This window comes from Notothenia rossii (genome assembly GCF_949606895.1).
Source record: "Notothenia rossii genome assembly, chromosome: 12".
Classification (NCBI taxonomy): domain Eukaryota; kingdom Metazoa; phylum Chordata; class Actinopteri; order Perciformes; family Nototheniidae; genus Notothenia; species Notothenia rossii.
Window position 1 is genome coordinate 695,497 of NC_136911.1, and position 22,500 is coordinate 717,996.

Genomic DNA, 22,500 nt, shown 5'->3' on the forward strand with positions numbered 1-22,500 from the left:
ACGGGGGGGAGCCCCGCCGGTCATTATCGGCCGATATTCACTCTAAATAGTTTGATCGGTACTCTCTATGAAGGCCGATCAGGAGAGCTGGATCTGATCGATATGGACATAAACGCGAGTGAAGTATAACCGGACGCGAGAGAGACATCAGATCAGCTGCTGAGTCTGACGGAGACACGCAGCTCTGCATGATCACCTGAAGCCCCGCCCTCTGTTTAGCGAGCTGACCGGACTGCGCAAAATGCGTATATGAAGTGTCATGAACGCAAGAAATCTACCCCTCGTGGGGGCGCGCTCATGTGATTGGCTTAGACTGGAGGAGACATCTGATTGGCTATAGATGAGAGAAATTACAAGTACGAATCGGCTGACCGTCAGGGGAGTCTCAAAAAACCCACACACGAATGCACAGCGATCCGTGCACAGGAAGCGGTTTGTGTTTGCAGGTTCAGAGGTTTTCAACAGAAAACAAATATGTGTGGATCAAAAATACATATGTAAAAAAAAAATCTGTATTTGGATTTTATTTACATGTACATGAAACGTAACACATTTGTGTGTGCATTGAAAAACACAAGTGTGAATCCTTTTGCGGATCATGAAATACAAGTGTGAATCCTTCTGTGTGCATGTGTGTATTATGAGACTGTTCTGAGCCCATACTTCTCCTCCCTGAACGTAGCATAATATCATCCGTCGGTTAATATAGTCAAATAAAATGTGTAAAATACACTTGGCAGAATACAGCTCAGAAGTGTTGTCAGATTATCTTTAGATATGAATAAAAGTATTACATGCTATAATATCTGGTGGCTGTTCACAGTGATTGTGTTCAGTCCCCCCCCCCCAACATGCTGATACTGAGGTGGTTATCCTTATCACTTAATCAAATTAAAGAGTCCTCTCCTGCTGATGTTCAGGTGTATATCAGTATGTAGTGTCTCTACTTTAAAGAGTCCTCTCCTGCTGATGTTCAGGTGTATATCAGTGTGTAGTGTCTCTACTTTAAAGAGTCCTCTCCTGCTGATGTTCAGGTGTATATCAGTATGTAGTGTCTCTACTTTAAAGAGTCCTCTCCTGCTGATGTTCAGGTGTATATCAGTATGTAGTGTCTCTACTTTAAAGAGTCCTCTCCTGCTGATGTTCAGGTGTATATCAGTATGTAGTGTCTCTACTTTAAAGAGTCCTCTCCTGCTGATGTTCAGGTGTATATCAGTATGTAGTGTCTCTACTTTAAAGAGTCCTCTCCTGCTGATGTTCAGGTGTATATCAGTATGTAGTGTCTCTACTTTAAAGAGTCCTCTCCTGCTGATGTTGAGGTGTTTATCAGTACTGTATGTAGTGTCTCTACTTTAAAGAGTCCTCTCCTGCTGATGTTCAGGTGTATATCAGTATGTAGTGTCTCTACTTTAAAGAGTCCTCTCCGGCTGATGTTCAGGTGTATATCAGTATGTAGTGTCTCTACTTTAAAGAGTCCTCTCCTGCTGATGTTCAGGTGTATATCAGTATGTAGTGTCTCTACTTTAAAGACTCCTCTCCTGCTGATGTTCAGGTGTATATCAGTATGTAGTGTCTCTACTTTAAAGAGTCCTCTCCTGCTGATGTTCAGGTGTATATCAGTATGTAGTGTCTCTACTTTAAAGAGTCCTCTCCTGCTGATGTTCAGGAGTATATCAGTATGTAGTGTCTCTACTTTAAAGAGTCCTCTCCTGCTGATGTTCAGGTGTATATCAGTATGTAGTGTCTCTACTTTAAAGAGTCCTCTCCTGCTGATGTTCAGGAGTATATCAGTATGTAGTGTCTCTACTTTAAAGAGTCCTCTCCTGCTGATGTTCAGGAGTATATCAGTATGTAGTGTCTCTACTTTAAAGAGTCCTCTCCTGCTGATGTTCAGGAGTATATCAGTATGTAGTGTCTCTACTTTAAAGAGTCCTCTCCTGCTGTGTGTTGATTCCCATGTTTAGTCCTTCCCTGTTCCTGGCAGATCAATAACGTCCAAACTTACACTATGTTTAAAGAGCCATGCTCTAATATGGCTGAATTATTTTTTCATGAAATCGTTTATTTGAACAGGGACAATGCACATTAATGAACAATTAAAGGCAGGGTATGTAATTTATTTCAGAAACACTTTTTGTTATATTCCATGGAATGCTCTTAACATCCCGATAGCAATAAATACATTAAATGCTTTGACAATAAATACATACATAAATATCATCTGTGGAAGCCGTAGCGCTGTAAAAAGCACGACCAATCATCTGAGCCGGCTAAAATAACTGGATGGCCTACCTGCCTGTCAGCCTTCCATCTGTGCACAAACTGATCTCGTGCCCTCATTGGTCATGTGCGCGTTCGTGTGTGTTGGAGGAGGGGCTCTGTGAGGAAGGGACAGATTTTTTCCGGTTGTGTATTTTCATATTCTAGCATGCTCGAGCTGATTTCTCCAAAATGAGATACCCCACCTTTAAGACAAATAATGCTTCAAATGTAAATATGCCTGATTTTAGCTTTGAGCTAACTTCCATCCGCAGTCCCTCACATACAACATATAAAAACATGACATTTATAAAGATAGCAAAATAGGGTCATAAGTTTTGATCATTCAAAAAAATACAATTTATTTGAAAGTTCAAGTTTTTATCCTGAAATTTGAAAAATACAATGATGTATTCAAAATAAAAATAAGTATTTTAAATCATTTTTCAGGTTGAATATTATTTTGATTCAGTTCAGCAATTTTTTGGAATAAAATATTTATTTTCAGATTTCATTTTTATACATATTTTGATATTTGAATCCTTATTTTTTTCAGTTACATTTTTATCGTTTTCAGATTCAAAACAATTATTTTTTCAGTTTCAAATCTTGTTTTTTCAGGTTTCAGATTGCTTTTCACCTTCAGATCGTTTTTCGCTTTCATATCTTTTTTTTTCACTTTCAAACTTTTGGCCCTGATGTTGCTTGGGGGGGCGGGGCTTAGCAAAGAGTAGTTTGGCATCCTGAGTGACAGGCCTCCCTCTGTCATGTTGCCTTCATGGATGTTACGGCCCGTCCACACACAGGCATGAAAAAAATCTTGAAAAATCTTGAAGCTGGGCGTGTCTGAAGCTTGGCGATTTTTTGCCAGCAACGCGACCAACAACCAATCACATGAATCTCCCGCCCCCGACATACAAAGCAATAGCAATGTTAAAACGAAGTAAACTGGATATAAACTCTCCAAACAGGCCAAAACCTACCAGTTTCACCCACTGTCTCTGCCACCTCCCTCCATGCCTGGTTCCTCCGGTTTGTATCCCGGTAAATAGTTCTGGTCGTAAAGAACCGGGTGATTTGCTACCGTAATTTCTCGTTTGGAATATGAGGAAATGAACTGCGGTCTGGCTCTCCCAGCTTGCACGTGGTTTGATTGGCTAGCGCTTGCACTGGCGGGATTTGCATAAACGGGATTTCATTGGCTGATGCCAGCTTCGCAAGCATTGGGAGAATCAAAAGTTGAACATTGCTCAACTTTTGATGCTCACAATGCTTGCAAAGCCATGCTCCGCTCCCCACAACGCAGTTCGGCGAAGATTAAAAATCTTCTACGTCACCCCATTCAAGTGAATGGGCGAAGCTTTGAAAGATTTTTTTCATGCCTGTGTGTGGACGGGCCGTAGCGCGAGAAATATAACTCAATACTTTCTATACACGATACTCCCGTGATTGGTGGGAAATAAAACTGAGACCAGCGTTAAAGTTCCGTTAAGCGAGCTGTTGAGCATCGTAGTGGCAACAATCAAGGTATAAGAGCAATAAACTGTGATAGAATGTGAAATTACGTATCCGCAACGAGCCAGCAGGTTGTTCTGTTGGACCTGACGCCATCCCCCGCTGTCTCACGGAGAGATACCGCAGGTCCTTCCTTCTGCAGCGGTCAGACTATACAACCAGCACAGCCTCAAGACCCCGCACAAAACAACTCAGACTATAACCAGTACTCAAGTTGTAAAAATAAATCAGGGGGGATGGTGGATTTTATAATATGGGGACATAATTTGTAATGATAACGCGCAGAGGGTGGGAGACCAACCAGCATAAAGATCATTATTATACTCCTAAAACAACATGCATGTTATGGATGTTCAGATACTCCTGCCATTGCTCTTGACCAAGCCACCTCAGAATTGGAGACGGTCCCCGGGCTGCCATGGCACCACTAACATGTAGGGTCAAATGCAGAGGACAATTAGTGCAAAAAAACGTATTTTCACTTTAATTTAAAGGGGGGGAGGGGATCAAAAAATGTGGTTATAATGGAAGTCTATGGTACAAATCTTGTAGGTTAACAGTCCCAACGTACCTTTTTGTTCAATCTGACATTATACAAAAAGTTAAAATGCACCAAAATCAATCTTCTCATTTATTATTGAGGTGGATCAGCTGATGATACTAATAATAAAGTCAAATTTGTTTTTAGAATATTGAATTAGTGTATTTTTTCAAAAAAGCAGTTACTGGTATACGATCAAAACTGGTATCTAAAAGGTTATTTTTTTATCGTGATTAATTCAATCAATATGTAAATTAAAGTCTTCATGAAAAAATTGAGGAAGAAAATTTGAAAAATATGGATCCGTCATCATTTTATTGCAGTTCAAATACAAATCTTTTATGTCAACATTCCCAATGTTACTTTTTTTTACAGGGCATTAAGTGATAAGATAATACACAATAGGACCAATGTTGTCAATGGCTGCCTACTCCACTCTCCCCCATCTCATAGAAGTTTCCAAAGATTTTCATAATCATGCTTTTTGGTCTCAATTTTTCTGGCTCTTGCTTTCGGATTGTTAGCTAAGCAATGGCTTTGAAGCCAAGTCTTGACATATACATCTGGTCTGAACTTGTTCAGTGGAACTCACTTGATGAAAAGCAAGGCTGACCTCTAGGGAGCTTCTAGTTGTGGTTAAAATGTTCATCTGACTAAACCCACGTTCACACTCAGCTGTGGAGATGACCAGAGTGTTCACTGCTTGAAGGAGGGGTTTCAGCTCTTCTGGTGCTGGTGGTATCATTTCATCAACAGTTTGATTCTGACCATGTCAATATATTCCCTCATCCCTCTCTGAATTTGTCTGCCATTATCAAGCTTGAAAAAGGTGCAGAGTTCCTGTATTTCCTTTTCAGCATAACAAACTCCACAGCTAGACGGCTGCAGCACTTTGACGTTGTTAAGAAAGCTCTGGTATTCTTCCTTGCCTCTCTGTTCACCAGGCAGGCAACCCATTCTCGTCTCAATACTAGCAGCCAAGGCATGGAAAAAACGTTGGTGGTTTATTTCTCTGCTGTCCCTTGAATTCTTTGTCAGTGGCACTCCTTTGAATAGCTTCAAATCCCCTGCTGTCTGAGTCTCCTCTGCCCTTGGTCCAGGTTGCTCTGCACACGCAGCTCTGCCGACTGAGACTTGCTTCGGCCTTGGGGAGCGTCATATTTCTGTCTTGAAGGGAGAGCGAGAATTCAGACAGCTCTTCTAAAGCATCATGCATGACTCCAAGATGAACCACTGAACATGCATCTCTCTGTTGATCTTCTTTTAGGATCAACTGAGGCATCAGCAAAGAGCTTGTGGAGCGCTGGGTACTGCTGCCATACAGCTGTAATGGTCCTATAACTGGATGCCACCCATCTAGTGCTGAGAATTCTCCCTATGTTCAGACACTGTAACGCAAGGTCCTCACAACATTCAGTGAGCTCGCGGCGGTCTTTGGAGGATGCATGATAGAGACTGTATATTTTGTCAAAGAAAAACTGGAAATCATTCATCCCTGCAATTTCCTCAACAGCATCTCCAACACTCAGCTCAAGACGATGGTTCATGCAGTGCCACACCATCACGTTGGGAAACTTTTCAACAAGTTTGGTTGCAACACCTGATTTACTTCCAAGCATGACGGACGCTCCGTCTGAAGCAAAGCAAACAAAGCGCTATTCATAATAGCTTCAGAGAAGCCATGGTGTGACAGGTTACTCATCAGAGCTTGATCAAGTCCATCTGCATTGGTAGCAGAAAGCTCAACTAGATCCAAGAAGAATGTTAGTGGCTCTTCACTCATCCCTAGGCTTGCTCTAATATAAATGAGTCATCTATCAGAACAGAACATGTTGTTCCACTTTGAAGGACCTTTCCGACTACTCAATTCAATTCAATTCAATTCAAAGGGGCTTTATTGGCATGAAAGTTAAATTTAACAATGTTGCCAAAGCAACTCTCTTTCTCATTTGTTGCCAAAGCAACTCTCTTTCTCATTTCACTTCCTATGTGTCGGCTGATTGTTGCACAGGAATAGTCTGAATGTAAAGTTCTTCCCATGTCAAGTCCATTCAAGAATTGCAGACAGTGGCAGCCGGGCCATAGGGGCGTCGCCCCCCCTCTTCCCACATGTTTGATTGTCATTAAAAATAAAAAATAAATTAAAAAATATATTCCCAAAAAATATTTATTTTTATTTTTATTTTTAAAGAACAAGGTAAATATTATATAGTTGGTATCAGTTAAATGTATAATCTACAATAAAATCTCGTTTAAAATTGTTTTACGATGTCTAAAGTTACTGATGAGTCACATGTTTCCTGCCTGGCCACTGCGTGTATCATTACCCTCTCTCGTCCGGGCGGTAGAAAGGAGCCCTCAGCCAGAGCAGCTGCAGCCAACAAGCTGACTGTTGCTATCTGTAAACTATGCCGCCGAAACATAATTTCAGCCAATCAGCGTCGTCAGATCTGATGCTCAAAGGGCGCCCTGTCAGCGCCCTGGCCTGTGTGTCTGTGTGAGTTGTTTAGACTCGTATCCAAGGTAACGCTACAGTAGTTGTCTGCAGGTGTAGACTCCGGTGCTAGTGGATCGCCGGAGCTGTAGATTAACATGTACATGCTTATTGTAGTTGTAAGGGCAATGCCTGTGGCACCATGGAGCATATGTGTGGGCTGGACCTGTATTTTACAGGAAAGGAGTGATCAGAGGGTCGAGTTGTCGATCCTTGTTCAGTTTTCATCTTCCTCACCCTCTCAGACTTTGAGTTGCGCACGCTGCTAAAGAGACGCGCTACCATGGAAACCAAACAATGGTGTAGCTGTATTAAAGTCCGAGTGGAAACAGTCGTGAGTAAATCTGATTTGTCAGAAATCGGGAGAAATGCGTGAGTTTCCCGCGAAAATCGGGAGGGTTGGCAAGTATGACACACACACACACACACACACACACACACACACACACACACACACACACACACACACACACACACACACACACACACACACACACACACACACACACACACACTGTTCGTATTTAGTCTCCTGATTTTAAATGCCCGAGCATGGTTGTCACCATTTCCATAGCCCCACCAAAAATATTTTCCACCATCCGCCACTGCTTGCAGATCAATATCAGTTGGTAGTTTGTGAAAGGCCTTGCAGATTTCACAATCTTGTAAACTGTGTGAAATACTCGATCAGTAGTTAAGAAGTGATCCCTCTGCATATCTGAAGTCAACGTTTCCATTCTTTTTTCTTTTGCCGTTTCCATGGTTTTCTCAGCTCCTTGATGATAGTCTGACATTCTATGCTTGTGTATCTTCTTCCGAAGAGACTGCAGCTGCTCTCGTTGCATCATCACTTTAACTTTAGACCACTCGTCAGCAATATGCACCTGGCTCCCACCAGCATTTGGCCCAACTGCTTTTATCTTCTGGCAAGTTAGACAACCACGGTTTTTGTTTTGGCATACTAGCCATGGGTATTGCTTAGTTTTCTCTCTAAACATGTTACATGTCCGGCATTCAGGGATATCTTGATCAGTATTGCTCTCTCTCCGGTAACTTGGGCCGTCACAATCTGGGATGCTTGTTTCTTCAGCCCTATCTTGCCCTGCTGCTGCTTCCTCCTCTCTTTTTCTTTCCACTACAAAAACAAAAAACGATAATAAAACTAATGTGCCTCTTGTCCACTGACTCAATGAGCTGTATTAGGCCAATGGAAAAATAACACTGTCTTAACCCAACATGTAGAATTAAGAATGATCAAACCTGTTCCTCCTCTAGCTCTTCTCTCTCCTGCTGTGTCATGTCCTGCTTCCTGGCCATGGTTGTCCTCTATGTGAGGAAAACAATGACTGAGCAGACTTCTATGCAAGCAGGTGACATTACTCTTCAAGTTGATTTTTAAGAAAACTACATATTGTCATTAAAATGACCAACATTCAAGTTTGGATATAATAGGCTAATAACAGTTTGGGGGCTGAAAAAGGAGTTTCTCACCTTCCTTTTAATATCACTATTTAAATATTCATTTAACAAAATATTCTGTGAGTCTCCAGAGATGAATAGAAATGCCCAAAAATGCACTGGGATTTTTTTACCAAGTGTTATTATTGCCCTTGGAGCAGGAAAAACAAGATTTGAACTTTAGCTTTTTAAAATTTAGTTTTTCAAATAGATTTGGATATGTCCTCTCAGGTGGACAGTATGCATTCAGGGTTTGAACTGTCTGCATGATCTGCCTGTAGGAAGGGACGGCCCTGGATACAGCAGCAGCAGTACCAGTATTCATTGTAGTTGAAATATAGCCAGTGATGCATGACGTCCACTGCAGTGGACAGGTGGTTAATAAGGATTTCCTGCAAACATAAAATCAATACTTTGATCATTTATGAATTATATGATTCCTTAGTTGTTACTTGATGTCACCACATTTTTTATACCTGCAGGGGACGCTTTCCATAAAAGGATTGGCAAGATATAGATGGGTGACTTGGTCCATGTGGCTTTCTGTCGTCCATCTTGGTTTAGAGACATGTATCATGCACTTACACTGACTTGGCTCTGAGTAGCAGTGTGTGGGATGATGCAATAGGGTCCTATGTAGTGGCTGATGGTGCAACTATGCAACAAAAAACAATGTATATACAAGAAAACCCCTTTTGAATAGCTGTCCACTGTAGTGACCTCTATGCATGAAAGTGCTTTGTTAGTATTTAAGTGCTTTGTTAGTATATAAGTTATTTGTTAGTATATGTTGTAAGGTCATATCATTGCATGTTAGTTCACCAGCCCACTAGGTGGCACTGTGACATTGAAGTTGTTGCCGTTCAATAAGCATAGAAGAGGAACTGGGGGCTATGTTGTTATGCCAAGTATGTGATGAACCGGAGTCGCAGTTCGGCGCTACCAGAAACCAATAAACTCCACTATGCTCACCAGAAGCCTCCTGTGAGTTACTACAGGATATAAGTGCTTTGTTAGTATGTAACAAAGCACTTATATCCCCTGGGTGTTTCTCAATCTCGAGTACGCTTGCGGCAAGAATCCTTCCTGGCATTCGGAAAAACAGATTTGGGGAAATTGGTCCGTGCGCAAAGCATTGTGGGGATTTTAAGACCGCGCAGTCTACACATGTGCAGCCCCGACATTTCTCCAAACTAAGTACGCCGGGCTCGGTAGAATTCCAAGTCTGCTGGACAGTCCTTCGGCGCCACTCGATGACGTAGTATGCTTGAAATAGTGGCTCTGGAGCAGCTTTACTCGAGATTGAAAAACATCCCCCCTCTCTCAGGTGAAGCCCCTCCCCCTCTCTCAGGTGATCTCGATCACTAATCAGGAGCTGAGGATCTGTAGCCCCTCCCCTTCCTGAGCTCCAGGTGTACTTTCTGCAGCGTGCAGAGTTTCTGTCTCCCTTTGTTTTAATTCATCAAACAACACTTCGTGGTTTCCAAATCAGTCCCCTTCTCTTGTTCTCGTGAATTCAGTCTGTTGTGACTTCCCTTTACTCCAGAGTCTGCCAGACTGTAGGGAACGCCTCAGAGCAGTACGCACGAAAAGATCATCACTTTCAACAGAAGAGACGCTGCAAAGAACCATGTTTGACCCGTTTAATATTTGTTATTCAAAAGCTTTAAATGTCTTATATTGTACAGTGTAAAAGGGCACAATCTGAACTCAGGTTGAAAACAACTGAAGATAAGAAATAAAGAAGAATATAAAAACAAAGAAGAGCAACAACATCCAAGAGGACAGAAACCACGCAACGGAGGAAGATATAAAGTTTGTAAAAGTGTGTGACGAACACACCGCAGATAAGGAATATCATTTATAAAATATCAACAGAACCAACAAGAAGACCACAGTCCACAGAACAGAGTAGAAAACATTAAAGACATGAAGAAGCTCTCTGAGGAACAGCAGGACACAGTGCACAGTCATAGGAAAATAGCAGAACATTAAATAAGGATATACATATATTTCCTCTAAATACACTCGGAGTGGAGCTGCAGATTTCATCTTTTAGTCCTGAATATTCAGTGTGTTTTCAGCAGCTGATTCATATAAAAATATACCTTTCACTGCCCCCCCCCCCTCCTGATGGGACATGTTATTGCTACAAACACCAGAAACTATGCAAATATACAATATCCATCCGTCACCAGCTTAATGATATCCAAGGAACCAGTTAAAGCTGCATTAATTCAATTGTGGCCACCAGGGGGCAGAAAACAGAACGTTAGCTTAAATAAAACCTCCTCTTTTAGCTCGGCTTCGGTCTCCACCAGTCGCTCTGTCTAATGCCTTTGAAACTGACGCTGTCATACTAACCCCCAGTGATGTCTGTAGACCCAGAGATGTTATATGTATGTATAAAACATTTAAAGTTAGGATTGAAAACAGTCTTTTCAGATGACGACATGTACCAAAGGTGTGAATGTTAAAGCTTTGATTGATCTGAACGCTGAGAGGTGATGAGAGGAGCAGCTGAGGGTCCGTTCTGAGATGACAGGAGAAAACACCGAACCCTGGCACACCACACTAAGTCGAGAGTAAGAGTGTATATCCTGTGGACACATACACACAGTATAAAGTGTACATGTAGTACACAATAGCCGCACACTCGGTAAAAGCCCAAAACATGAATGAATGCAGATTCAAACGAGAGCAGCTTCAGTAAATAAATCTTACGTCTTTCATATTTCTGTGATGTGAATGAAATGTCCAGAGACGTCCAGGAGATCCTGAAACTCAACATTTAAACCATGAACCCTGACCCTCACACAGAAGACCCCCACCTCTAATCTGTTCCCTGGGGCAGATGTGTTATTTTATTCATGAATGTGTGTGTGAGGGTGACTCCTGTTAGAGCTAATCACACTGAGGGAACAACACACACATCTGAGAGGGAACAAGGACACAGCGGAGTGTATCTGAATAATAACACACACCATGAATCTCAGTGAGGCCTGTGAGGCCGCCGACCTGTGTCAGCTTCACATCAAAATCACACACACACACACACACACACACACACACACACACACACACACACACACACACACGGTGATTGTCTGATGCAGAATAAAGAGCGTCACGTTGGCTGGAATATTGAATAATATCTTGCAGCTGCTTGAATAATGTGCACATGGATTAGATGTCAGCCATGTTGACATGTTGACATGTTGACATGTTACTGTCACAACTTTAACACGAAGTACAGGAAGTTGTTTTAAATGTAAACATCTGTACCATTGAATTATAACAGAATAAGAATCAGTGCATAGATGGAGCTGGTTATGAACTACTCTTTTTCAATGTTTTCACATTGAACACAAGAAGCTGCAAATGACAGCTGGCCTGATGAAGACAACACACACACACACACACACACACACACACACACACACACACACACACACACACACACACACACACACACACACACACACACACACACACACACACACACACACACACACACACACACACACACACACACACACACACACACACACACACACACACACACACACACACACACACACACACACACTGGTTCAGTGCTGCTCTGGCGTCAGTGGTTCTGGACGGTGAACAGCGTGGACGTCCAGTGGGTCTGCCACACGGCCGACTCCACGTCATGTGACCTCAGCGAAGGAGATGTGATTCTACAGGAAACAGGAAATGAGAGTCAGGACGGAGGAAACCAATCAGGACACGTTTAGATAAATCCCCCAGGAGTCAAGACGATATTTCTCCAGGAGTCAACTCAAAGACAACATGTCTCCTGATGTCTCCTGGAGTCAACTCAAAGACAACATGTCTCATGATGTCTCCAGGAGTCAACTCAAAGACAACATGTCTCCAGGAGTCAACTCAAAGACAACATGTCTCCTGATGTCTCCTGGAGTCAACTCAAAGACAACATGTCTCCTGATGTCTCCAGGAGTCAACTCAAAGACAACATGTCTCCTAGTGTCTCCAGGAGTCAACTCAAAGACAACATGTCTCCTGATGTCTCCAGGAGTCAACTCAAAGACAACATGTCTCCTGATGTCTCCTGGAGTCAACTCAAAGACAACATGTCTCCTGATGTCTCCAGGAGTCAACTCAAAGACAACATGTCTCCTAGTGTCTCCAGGAGTCAACTCAAAGACAACATGTCTCCTGATGTCTCCAGGAGTCAACTCAAAGACAACATGTCTCATGATGCCTCCTGGAGTCAACTCAAAGACAACATGTCTCCTGATGTCTCCTGGAGTCAACTCAAAGACAACATGTTTCTTGGTGTCTCCAGGAGTCAACTCAAAGACAACATGTCTCCTGATGTCTCCAGGAGTCAACTCAAAGACAACATGTTTCTTGGTGTCTCCAGGAGTCAACTCAAAGACAACATGTCTCCTGATGTCTCCAGGAGTCAACTCAAAGACAACATGTCTCCTGATGCCTCCAGGAGTCAACTCAAAGACAACATGTCTCCTAGTGTCTCCAGGAGTCAACTCAAAGACAACATGTTTCTTGGTGTCTCCAGGAGTCAACTCAAAGACAACATGTCTCCTGATGCCTCCAGGAGTCAACTCAAAGACAACATGTCTCCTAGTGTCTCCAGGAGTCAACTCAAAGACAACATGTCTCCTAGTGTCTCCTGGAGTCAACTCAAAGACAACATGTCTCCTGATGTCTCCTGGAGTCAACTCAAAGACAACATGTCTCCTGATGTCTCCTGGAGTCAACTCAAAGACAACATGTCTCATGATGTCTCCAGGAGTCAACTCAAAGACAACATGTCTCCTGATGTCTCCAGGAGTCAACTCAAAGACAACATGTCTCCTGATGTCTCCTTGAGTCAACTCAAAGACAACATGTCTCCTGATGTCTTTGAGTTTGGAGAGTTTAAAGATCTGTCTCTCTCTGACACAGATTGGAGGAAGTGACTCTCAGCTGTTAGCCTCAGTTAGCTCGTAGCATCAGTCTGGACCCGTTAACACACACTCCATCACACTGCAGGGCTCAGGAGGGCCAATCAAATGAGAGCATGTGAAACAGAAATAGGCCGAGGCGTGATCAGCAGCATAAAAGCAAGCAGAGAAGGGGGGGGGGGGGGGGACTCCAGTGTTTGGCAGAGCAGCGAGAGGATAAGGGGGGGGGGCTTTTCTTCTTTCAACATCTCCTGCTGATCCGAGGGAGACGCCCTCTACAGAACATTCTGCAGAGATGCATCCCTCCTAACCCTCAGTCCCTCCCACACCAGGTCAGTCTCCAGGGACTAGCCCTGCCCCCCCCCCCCCCTGTTATAAAACACTGATGCTGTTTGAGTCATGGTGCTAAAATAGACCCGTCCAGCAGCATAGCCGAGGCTCCACTGAAGGAGAAACAGAATAAAGGGGTTCATTCGGTCGCTGTCAGACCCCCCCCCCCCCCCCCCCCGCCTCACATCTCCTCTCTGCAGTGTCTTTAGCTTTCTGCTCGTTATGCCGAGTTATTTTTAGAGCAGTCTAACAGCAGCTTCTGGAAGGAGGTGATTCTGTGAGAGACTGACTCACAGAGCCTCAGCTGTTACTGTGCATCCTGTTCGAGGCAGTGAGGAGACACACAGCAGGCTGGAGTAAACACAAACACTCTGACCTGATGTGAAACACATTCAGTCAGAGAGAAACACACACTCACACACACTCTCACACACACTCTCACACACACTCTCACACACACTCTCACACACACTCTCACACACACTCTCACACATGCTCTCACACACACTCACACACACTCTCACACACACACTCTCACACACACTCTCACACATGCTCTCACACACACTCTCACAAATGCTCTGGACGCTGTGGACCAACAGAGAGGCAGTGGGTCTCATGGACTGGTTCATCAAGCTCATTCCATGGTGGCTCGTATGATGGGAACCACTGAGTGTATCACCTTCTGCATGTTGCTCTAAGACCCTAACCCAGGCTGCTCTAAGACCCTAACGGTACGTCTACACTACAGGCATCAAAAAATGCTTTCAACGCTTCGCCCATTCACTTGAATGGGGTGACGTAGAAGATTTTGAATCTTCGCCGAACTGCATTGTGGGGAGCATGGCATGGCTTTGCAAGCATCACGAGCATCTATTGGCAAAAATCCCGTTTATGCAAATCCCGCCAGTGCAAGCGCAGCCAATCAAACCGCGTGCAAGCTGGGAGAGCCAGACCGCAGTTCATTTCCTCATATTCCAAACGAGATATTACGGTAGCAAATCACACGGTTCTTTACGACCAGAACTATTTACCGGGATACAAACCGGAGGAACCAGGCATGGAGGGAGGTGGCAGAGACAGTGGGTGAAACTGGTAGGTTTTCGCCTGTTTGGAGAGTTTATATCCAGTTTACTTCGTTTTAACATTGCTATTGCTTTGTATGTCGGGGGTGGGAGATTCATGTGATTGGTTGCTCGCAAAAAATCGCCAAGCTTCAGACACGCCCAGCTTCAGGATTTGTTCATGCCTGTAGTGTAGACGGGCCGTTACCCAGGCTGCTCTAAGACCCTAACCCAGGCTGCTCTAAGACCCTAACCCAGGCTGCTCTAAGACCCTAACCCAGGCTGCTCTAAGACCCTAACCCAGGCTGCTCTAAGACCCTAACCCAGGCTGCTCTAAGACCCTAACCCAGGCTGCTCTAAGACCCTAACTCAGGTTGCTCTAAGACCCTAACCCAGGCTGCTCTAAGACCCTAGCCCAGGCTGCTCTAAGACCCTAACCCAGGCTGCTCTAAGACCCTAGCCCAGGTTGCTCTAAGACCCTAACCCAGGTTGCTCTAAGACCCTAACCCAGGCTGCTCTAAGACCCTAACCCAGGTTGCTCTAAGACCCTAACCCAGGCTGCTCTAAGACCCTAACCCAGATAATCTGGAGTCTCCAGTGTCTCCCTCTGCTCTGCACTGTTGGTACCCCAACATGCTTTAGATCCTCCTCCTCACCGGTTCCAGTCAAAGAAACAGAATAGTGTCGACTCTTCAAAAACTCTATACTTAAAGTCCAAATATGGATCAAGCTGAAATCTGGAGGATAAACGTCCAGAGATTTGTCAGAGCTCAGACCACCTTCTGTTGCTGACCCTCTGGAACCAGTGCAGACCCTGCAGCCAGTTCAGGAAGACCAGCAGACGCTCCTTAAGGTAGCACGACTCTCCATCTTCATCATCATCATCCGTCTCCTGCAGCAGTGTGTGCAGGGGGGGCATTAACGGTTAGATAGCTGGACCCCGATACTCACAGCGGACAGCTGCAGGAAGTAGTCCGACCTCACAGAGACCGTTTAGATTTGTATTCAATGTCCATGGAGTTTCACCTGATCATTGGACACCTAACATTTACACCACCATATGTCCGACTGATCCAACATGTAACCTGAGCTATAGAGACTGTTGGACCTTTGAGCCAGTTTATCCGTTTGTTCTGCCCTCACCAGGGCCGGCCCTTGGCATAGGCAGTATAGGCGAATGCTAAGGGCGCATCAATCAATGGGGGGCGCCAAAAAAAAAAAGTTAGAAATTAAAAAATATATTTTTTTTATTTCATAACAACACAATTTCCAGATTTTGGATCAACAAAGTACATCTTATTATCTTATACTAACAGAACTACGCCTACTGTATTTTGCGTACAGCGCCCATAAACTATGGCGCACCCCCCCCCCCCCAAATCAAGTTGAACCGCCCCAGCCCCAGTAAAAACCAGAGGTTTATGTGAAATAGTTCTTTTTTGAAATAATGGTTTTAGTGTGCAATCATAGGTTTTAATTTTGTATTTGTGTTCATTTAAAATAAATCAAACTCCCAAAAACCGTATACAGCTTTTATTAACATTGGACTTTACTGTGTAAGCGGCCGCGGGGGGGAGAGCTTTAGAGAGCTCTCTCCTGAAAGACTGAGAGGCTCTGATAACCTCAGCTCAGTGAGGTAAAGGCACACCTTTATATAATCATTATAGTTATACACAAATAAGAGAATAGGTTTTCATCTATTCTCTTATAGTATAAAATACTATATGACAGTAAAAAAAGTTGTTATTAATAAACAAGAATACAGTTTGAAAGGAGAGTGATTTGTAAAATATCCATAAAGAAAAAGAAAATCTGCTTCCAGTTGTGTTTCATATGGATGTTGAGAGATGTTTCCATAGATCTCCTAATGTTGCTCTCAAAGTGCACCAGATTGATGCTTTTAACTTCAATATTTAAAAAAAAAATCTTCCTCTTCCACCCCCCTAGAGGAGGTGAGGTCCACCCCCCACTTAAATCATGTTGAAGTGGATAGGATACTAAATACATTTGCACACATGTGTCCATATCTTTCTGTTTTAGTGGTCATGCCACAACCGTGCACGTGCATGCATGCACGAGTCATAGTGAGTGTCTGCATTTTGGGGGGGGGGGGGGGGGGGGCAGCTAAAATTTTGCCTAGGGCGGCAAATTGGTCAGGGCCGGCCCTGGCCCTCGCTGAGCACAGGCCTGCGACCTTGGGCTGCTCTCAGTGTTGAGTCTCCCTGTTCCTCCCTGTCAGCTGATGAAGGTGTTATGGTGCTTTGCCGTGTTTCATCATGTGAAGACCAGCAGAACCTGTATCAGTCCTCTGCTGCAGGTACTGGGGGAGGAGCTATATTCTGTCTGGCAGAGACACAGAGCTCTGACTGTGATGGTTCAGTTTCTGGGGTGTCTGGGTACTAAAAACGGTACATTATGAGATGGAATCATACAGAACTGATTTCAGATCAGAACCGCTCTGACCTGCGAGGCGATGTACTTCTCCAGAGGACTCTCCATCCGGCCCAGGGTCAGCAGAGCCGAGCCGGGCTGATGCTCCGGAGACTCTTCACCCAGCAACAGCTTCCCTTTGAAGTTATGGACCACACACACCACCTGCAACACACACACACACACACACACACACACACACACACACACACACACACACACACACACACACGGCAGGGACAGAGATGTGTGAGACTGTCAGAGAGAGTGTGTGTGTGTGTGTGTGTGTGTGTGTGTGTGTGTGTGTGTGTGTGTGTGTGTGTGTGTGTGTGTGTGTGTGTGTGTGTGTGTGTGTCTCACCAGGAAGGTAGCGATGGCTCCTCCGATTATGAACCCGGCGATGACGTCCCCCCAGTGGTTCCGGTACTCTGCGACCCGGTTCAGCCCGGTGAGGAAGGCCAGACACACCAGACCCAGAGACAGGACCGGCTTGGCCAGACGGGTTCCCTTCGCCTGGACCGTGAGCGTCACGTACATCTGCAGGAAGAACAGGTGCTAAGATCTCTCTAATAGAAGCTGAGACACTGAGAGAGAAACTCTCAATGTATTCTCCGGGTTAGAGGAGAACCCTCAGAGGAACATTTATCTGGACCTTCAGGACCTTTATTCAAACAGCTATGACTGTAAACATGAGAACAGCAAACACAATAGAGACAGAGGCTTATACAAAGAGGAGAGGAGGAGGAAGAGGAGGAAGAGGAGGAGGAGGAAGAGGAGGAAGAGGACAGCATTGAGCCTGCAGCGTCCTCTCGTCTCCTTCTGGTCTCAGCTGCAGTGAATAATGCAGAATCGTCTCGAGGCTCTTCGTCTCTACAGAACAATGAACTCCATTATTTATTATTGTCCTCAATACAGCTACCTTCATACTGCAGTGTGCGTGTGTGTGTGTGTGTGTGTGTGTGTGTGTGTGTGTGTGTGTGTGTGTGTGTGTGTGTGTGTGTGTGTGTGTGTGTGTATGTATGTATGTATGTGTGTGTGTGTGTGTGTGTGTGTGTGTGTGTGTGTGTGTGTGTGTGTGTGTGTGTGTGTGTCTGTGTGTGTCCTTCAACGGGTCAAGGGGATGTCTCCCTGTTAGCTTGTATGAGCTGTCACAAAATTATAAGATCGACCTGAGGAGGTTTTATTGTCCCTGAGTTGACCTCACCTGTCCTGCCTCTCCTCAGGTCGGGTGTGTGATGTGTGTGTGTGTGTGTGTGTGTGTGTGTGTGTGTGTGTGTGTGTGTGTGTGTGTGTGTGTGTGTGTGTGTGTGTGTGTGTGTGTGTGTGTGTGTGTGTGGCTCGGTTAATGCCTCACACACACATCAGCAGTATGCCTCAGGCTGGCAGGAGAGAGGAGGACAGATATGGTGAGCAGCTCTGAGTGTCTCTGATTCAGAGAGTGTTCCAGCTCTTATATAGAGAGCCGCAGTGACGCGTCCTAAAACCCGGAAGTAAGTTAGCATTTTCACCACGTCCGGTTCCTTCCTCAAAAAGCAATGCATTTCCTCCATGGGGTTTAGGAAAATAGCTCCAAATAAGGTCTGTGGTTGAGACAAAGAGACAGATCACGTTTTGTTCTACATTAAATCATCAGCAGTGACCCCACTGGTGATCTCTGAAGAGTGGACGTGTCTGAGAAACGATGGTTGTTACCAAGTGGCTGAATAGGACTACAGAAGTCGTGGAGGCCGTTGTACGTCATTACGCCGAACACGTAAACACTCCTCTAAGTTAGTTTCTGTTCTGCTTGAGAGCAAGTCCCTGCCTCCTGCAGACTGTTCAAACAAACGCTTCAACTCGTTCCATCTAGAATCTGTGTTTCAATATGGATCCTAAGTCGGCGTGACGTTGAAGCAGCGACCCTGCTGTAGTTCCTTTATAGCATAACGTTAGCATTTTGCTTCTGGCGACTAGATTTATGATTAGAAAATGATAAAAGTAGGGTTGACATGTGGAGATTATCCGGCTGAACAAAACGTGATCCGTCTCTTCAATGTGTTTCAACCACAGACCTGATTTCCAGCTATTTTCCAAAACCCTACGGAGAGATTGGATTGGTTTTTGATGAAGGAACCGGAAGGAGTTTACTTCCTGGTTTTAGGACGCGTCTCTATATCCGGCTGATTTAAAGGACACGGATCCTCCAGGTGGTCTAAGGTCCAGCTGATACTGAGGACCCTCTCCCTGCAGCAGAGGACCCTCTCCCTGCATCAGGGGACCTTCTCCCTGCATCAGGGGACCCTCTCCCTGCAGCAGAGGACCCTCTCCCTGCATCAGAGGACCTTCTCCCTGCATCAGAGGACCCTCTCCCTGCATCAGAGGACCTTCTCCCTGCATCAGAGGACCTTCTCCCTGCATCAGAGGACCTTCTCCCTGCATCAGAGGACCCTCTCCCTGCATCAGAGGACCTTCTCCCTGCATCAGAGGACCCTCTCCCTGCATCAGAGGACCTTCTCCCTGCATCAGAGGACCCTCTCCCTGCATCAGAGGACCTTCTCCCTGCATCAGAGGACCCTCTCCCTGCATCAGAGGACCTTCTCCCTGCATCAGAGGACCCTCTCCCTGCATCAGAGGACCTTCTCCCTGCATCAGAGGACCCTCTCCCTTCATCAGGGGACCCTCTCCCTGCATCAGAGGACCCTCTCCCTGCATTAGAGGACCTGATCATCAGGGGACCCTCTCCCTGCATCAGAGGACCTTCTCCCTGCATCAGAGGACCTTCTCCCTGCATCAGAGGACCCTCTCCCTGCATCAGAGGACCCTCTCCCTGCATCAGGGGACCCTCTCCCTGCATCAGAGGACCCTCTCCCTGCATTAGAGGACCTGATCATCAGGGGACCCTCTCCCTGCATCAGGGGACCCTCTCCCTGCATTAGAGGACCTGATCATCAGAGGACCCTCTCCCTGCATTATAGGACCCTCTCCCTGCATCAGGGGACCCTCTCCCTGCATTAGAGGACCCTCTCCCTGCATCAGGGGACCCTCTCCCTGCATTAGAGGACCTGATCATCAGAGGACCCTCTCCCTGCATTATAGGACCCTCTCCCTGCATCAGGGGACCCTCTCCCTGCATTATAGGACCCTCTCCCTGCATCAGGGGACCCTCTCCCTGCATTAGAGGACCTGATCATCAGAGGACCCTCTCCCTGCATCAGAGGACCCTCTCTTCTGAATATGATACTCACGGCCAGGTACAGTGCAGCGTAGAGGCTGAGGGCCGCCTCCTTGCAGGGGAAGGTCTTGCGGGCACTCAGGATGTCCTCCTGGTTCCCGCTGCAGGCCTCCTGGTGGCTGATGTAGCGCAGCGCCTGCTGGCAGCCCAGCACCGTGTAGTTGGGTTTACAAACCGTCAGGAAGTAGGGCGCCAGGTTCCCCGTCACCACCTGACCCGCGTTCACAAAGATGTCCACGGTGAAGAGCCCGAAGCTGTACACGCCTGCAAGAGAGGGGGATAAAGATGAGGGGTATCAGGGGGAGATAGAGTCCTGATCACTGAGGATGAGGAGTATCAGGGGGAAATAGAGTCCTGATCACTGAGGATGAGGGGTATCAGGGGAGATAAAGACCTGATCACTGAGGATGAGGGGTATCAGGGGGAGATAGAGTCCTGATCACTGAGGATGAGGGGTATCAGGGGAGATAAAGACCTGATCACTGAGGATGAGGGGTATCAGGGGGAGATAGAGTCCTGATCACTGAGGATGAGGGGTATCAGGGGGAGATAGAGTCCTGATCACTGAGGATGAGGGGCATCAGGGGGAGATAGAGTCCTGATCACTGAGGATGAGGGGTATCAGGGGGGATAAAGACCTGATCACTGAGGATGAGGGGTATCAGGGGGAGATAGAGACCTGATCACTGAGGATGAGGGGTATCAGGGGGGGATAAAGACCTGATCACTGAGGATGAGGGGTATCAGGGGGTGATAAAGACCTGATCACTGAGGATGAGGGGTATCAGGGGGAGATAAAGACCTGATCACTGAGGATGAGGGGTATCAGGGGGAGATAGAGACCTGATCACTGAGGATGAGGGGTATCAGGGGGGATAAAGACCTGATCACTGAGGATGAGGGGTATCAGGGGGAGATAGAGACCTGATCACTGAGGATGAGGGGTATCAGGGGGAGATAGAGACCTGATCAATGAGGATGAGGGGTATCAGGGGGAGATAAAGACCTGATCACTGAGGATGAGGGGTATCAGGGGGAGATAGAGACCTGATCACTGAGGATGAGGGGTATCAGGGGGGATAAAGACCTGATCACTGAGGATGAGGGGTATCAGGGGGAGATAAAGACCTGATCACTGAGGATGAGGGGTATCAGGGGGGATAAAGACCTGATCCCTGAGGATGAGGGGTATCAGGGGGATAAAGACCTGATCACAGTCCAGGTCCACTGACACACACGTGAGGATGTTAAATATCTACATCCTCCTCTGGAGCTCAACGCAGAGCCTGTTTCTCTCAGTGTGTGTATGTGTGTGTTACCATGGCAACTGCATGGCCTAGAACAGTGGTTCTAAACCTGGGGGGCAAAGATCGCAGGGTTGGCGCCAGGCCTCAGATGATTTGAGGCGAAATATGATATTCAGACTTTTTTTTTTTTTTACATTTTTTATTATTTATTTTTTTACATAAAATTGTAACGCAATACATGATTATCACTAAAAGACTTGTCTCTACTTTACAATAAAATATAACAAATAATTGATTAATAATTGTAACACAAATTCAAGTTAGTAGCTATTTAAAGGTATAATTCAATTAAATTCAAGTTTATTTATACAGCCCAAAATCAGAGGGCTTCACAAGTCAACAAACACAATTGGCATGGAAAACAATGTAAACACAACAAACGTATCTTATAAGATCAATGTGAAAATACCAATTTAAAAAGAAACATAACACAATGACACAAATACAGTTAGAGTACAATAAATACAATTCTATAAAACGAAGGGTCCGTGAGGATAAAAGGGGTTTAAAACCAGTCTTAACTGTACGCTGTACTAAAAAGGAAAGTCTTTAACTATACTCTTAAATGTGTGGACACTGTCTGCCTCCCTAATCGTCACTGGAAGTTGATTCCAGAGGAACGGGGCTTGGTAGCCCAAAGCTCTAGCACCAGACCTTTTTTTGTGGACTCTGGGAACCACCAACAGACCTGCACTCTGGGACCTTAATGCCCAAGAGGGGCAATAGGACATTAAAAGATCCTGAAGGTAGGATGGTCCCTGACCATTTAGCGCTTTGTATGTGAGTAAAAGTATTTTAAAATCAATCCTGGACTCAACTGGTAGCCAGTGTTATGCTGCTAAAACAGGAGTGATGTGGTCCATCTTCTTTGTTCCTGTTAAAACGCGTGCTGCAGCATTTTGTATGAGTTGAAGGGTCTTTGATGATGAGGTTGGA

The 22,500-nt window shown here is 45.3% G+C and overlaps 1 protein-coding gene across 1 annotated transcript in view; it reads right to left on the reverse strand.

Annotated features, from left to right (window-relative positions):
- Nucleotides 1–9,896: 9,896 nt before the first annotated feature.
- Nucleotides 9,897–22,500, reverse strand: part of plppr5b (phospholipid phosphatase related 5b) — a 24,591-nt gene continuing 11,987 nt past the window's right edge. The window contains exons 3-6 of the mRNA XM_079661662.1: nucleotides 20,271–20,521; nucleotides 17,407–17,583; nucleotides 17,080–17,211; nucleotides 9,897–11,971 (exon numbers count right to left, since the gene is read on the reverse strand). Of these exons, the coding sequence (XP_079517788.1) occupies nucleotides 11,942–11,971; nucleotides 17,080–17,211; nucleotides 17,407–17,583; nucleotides 20,271–20,521 (590 nt within the window). The 3' untranslated portion in view covers nucleotides 9,897–11,941. The remainder of the gene's footprint in view (nucleotides 11,972–17,079; nucleotides 17,212–17,406; nucleotides 17,584–20,270; nucleotides 20,522–22,500) is intronic.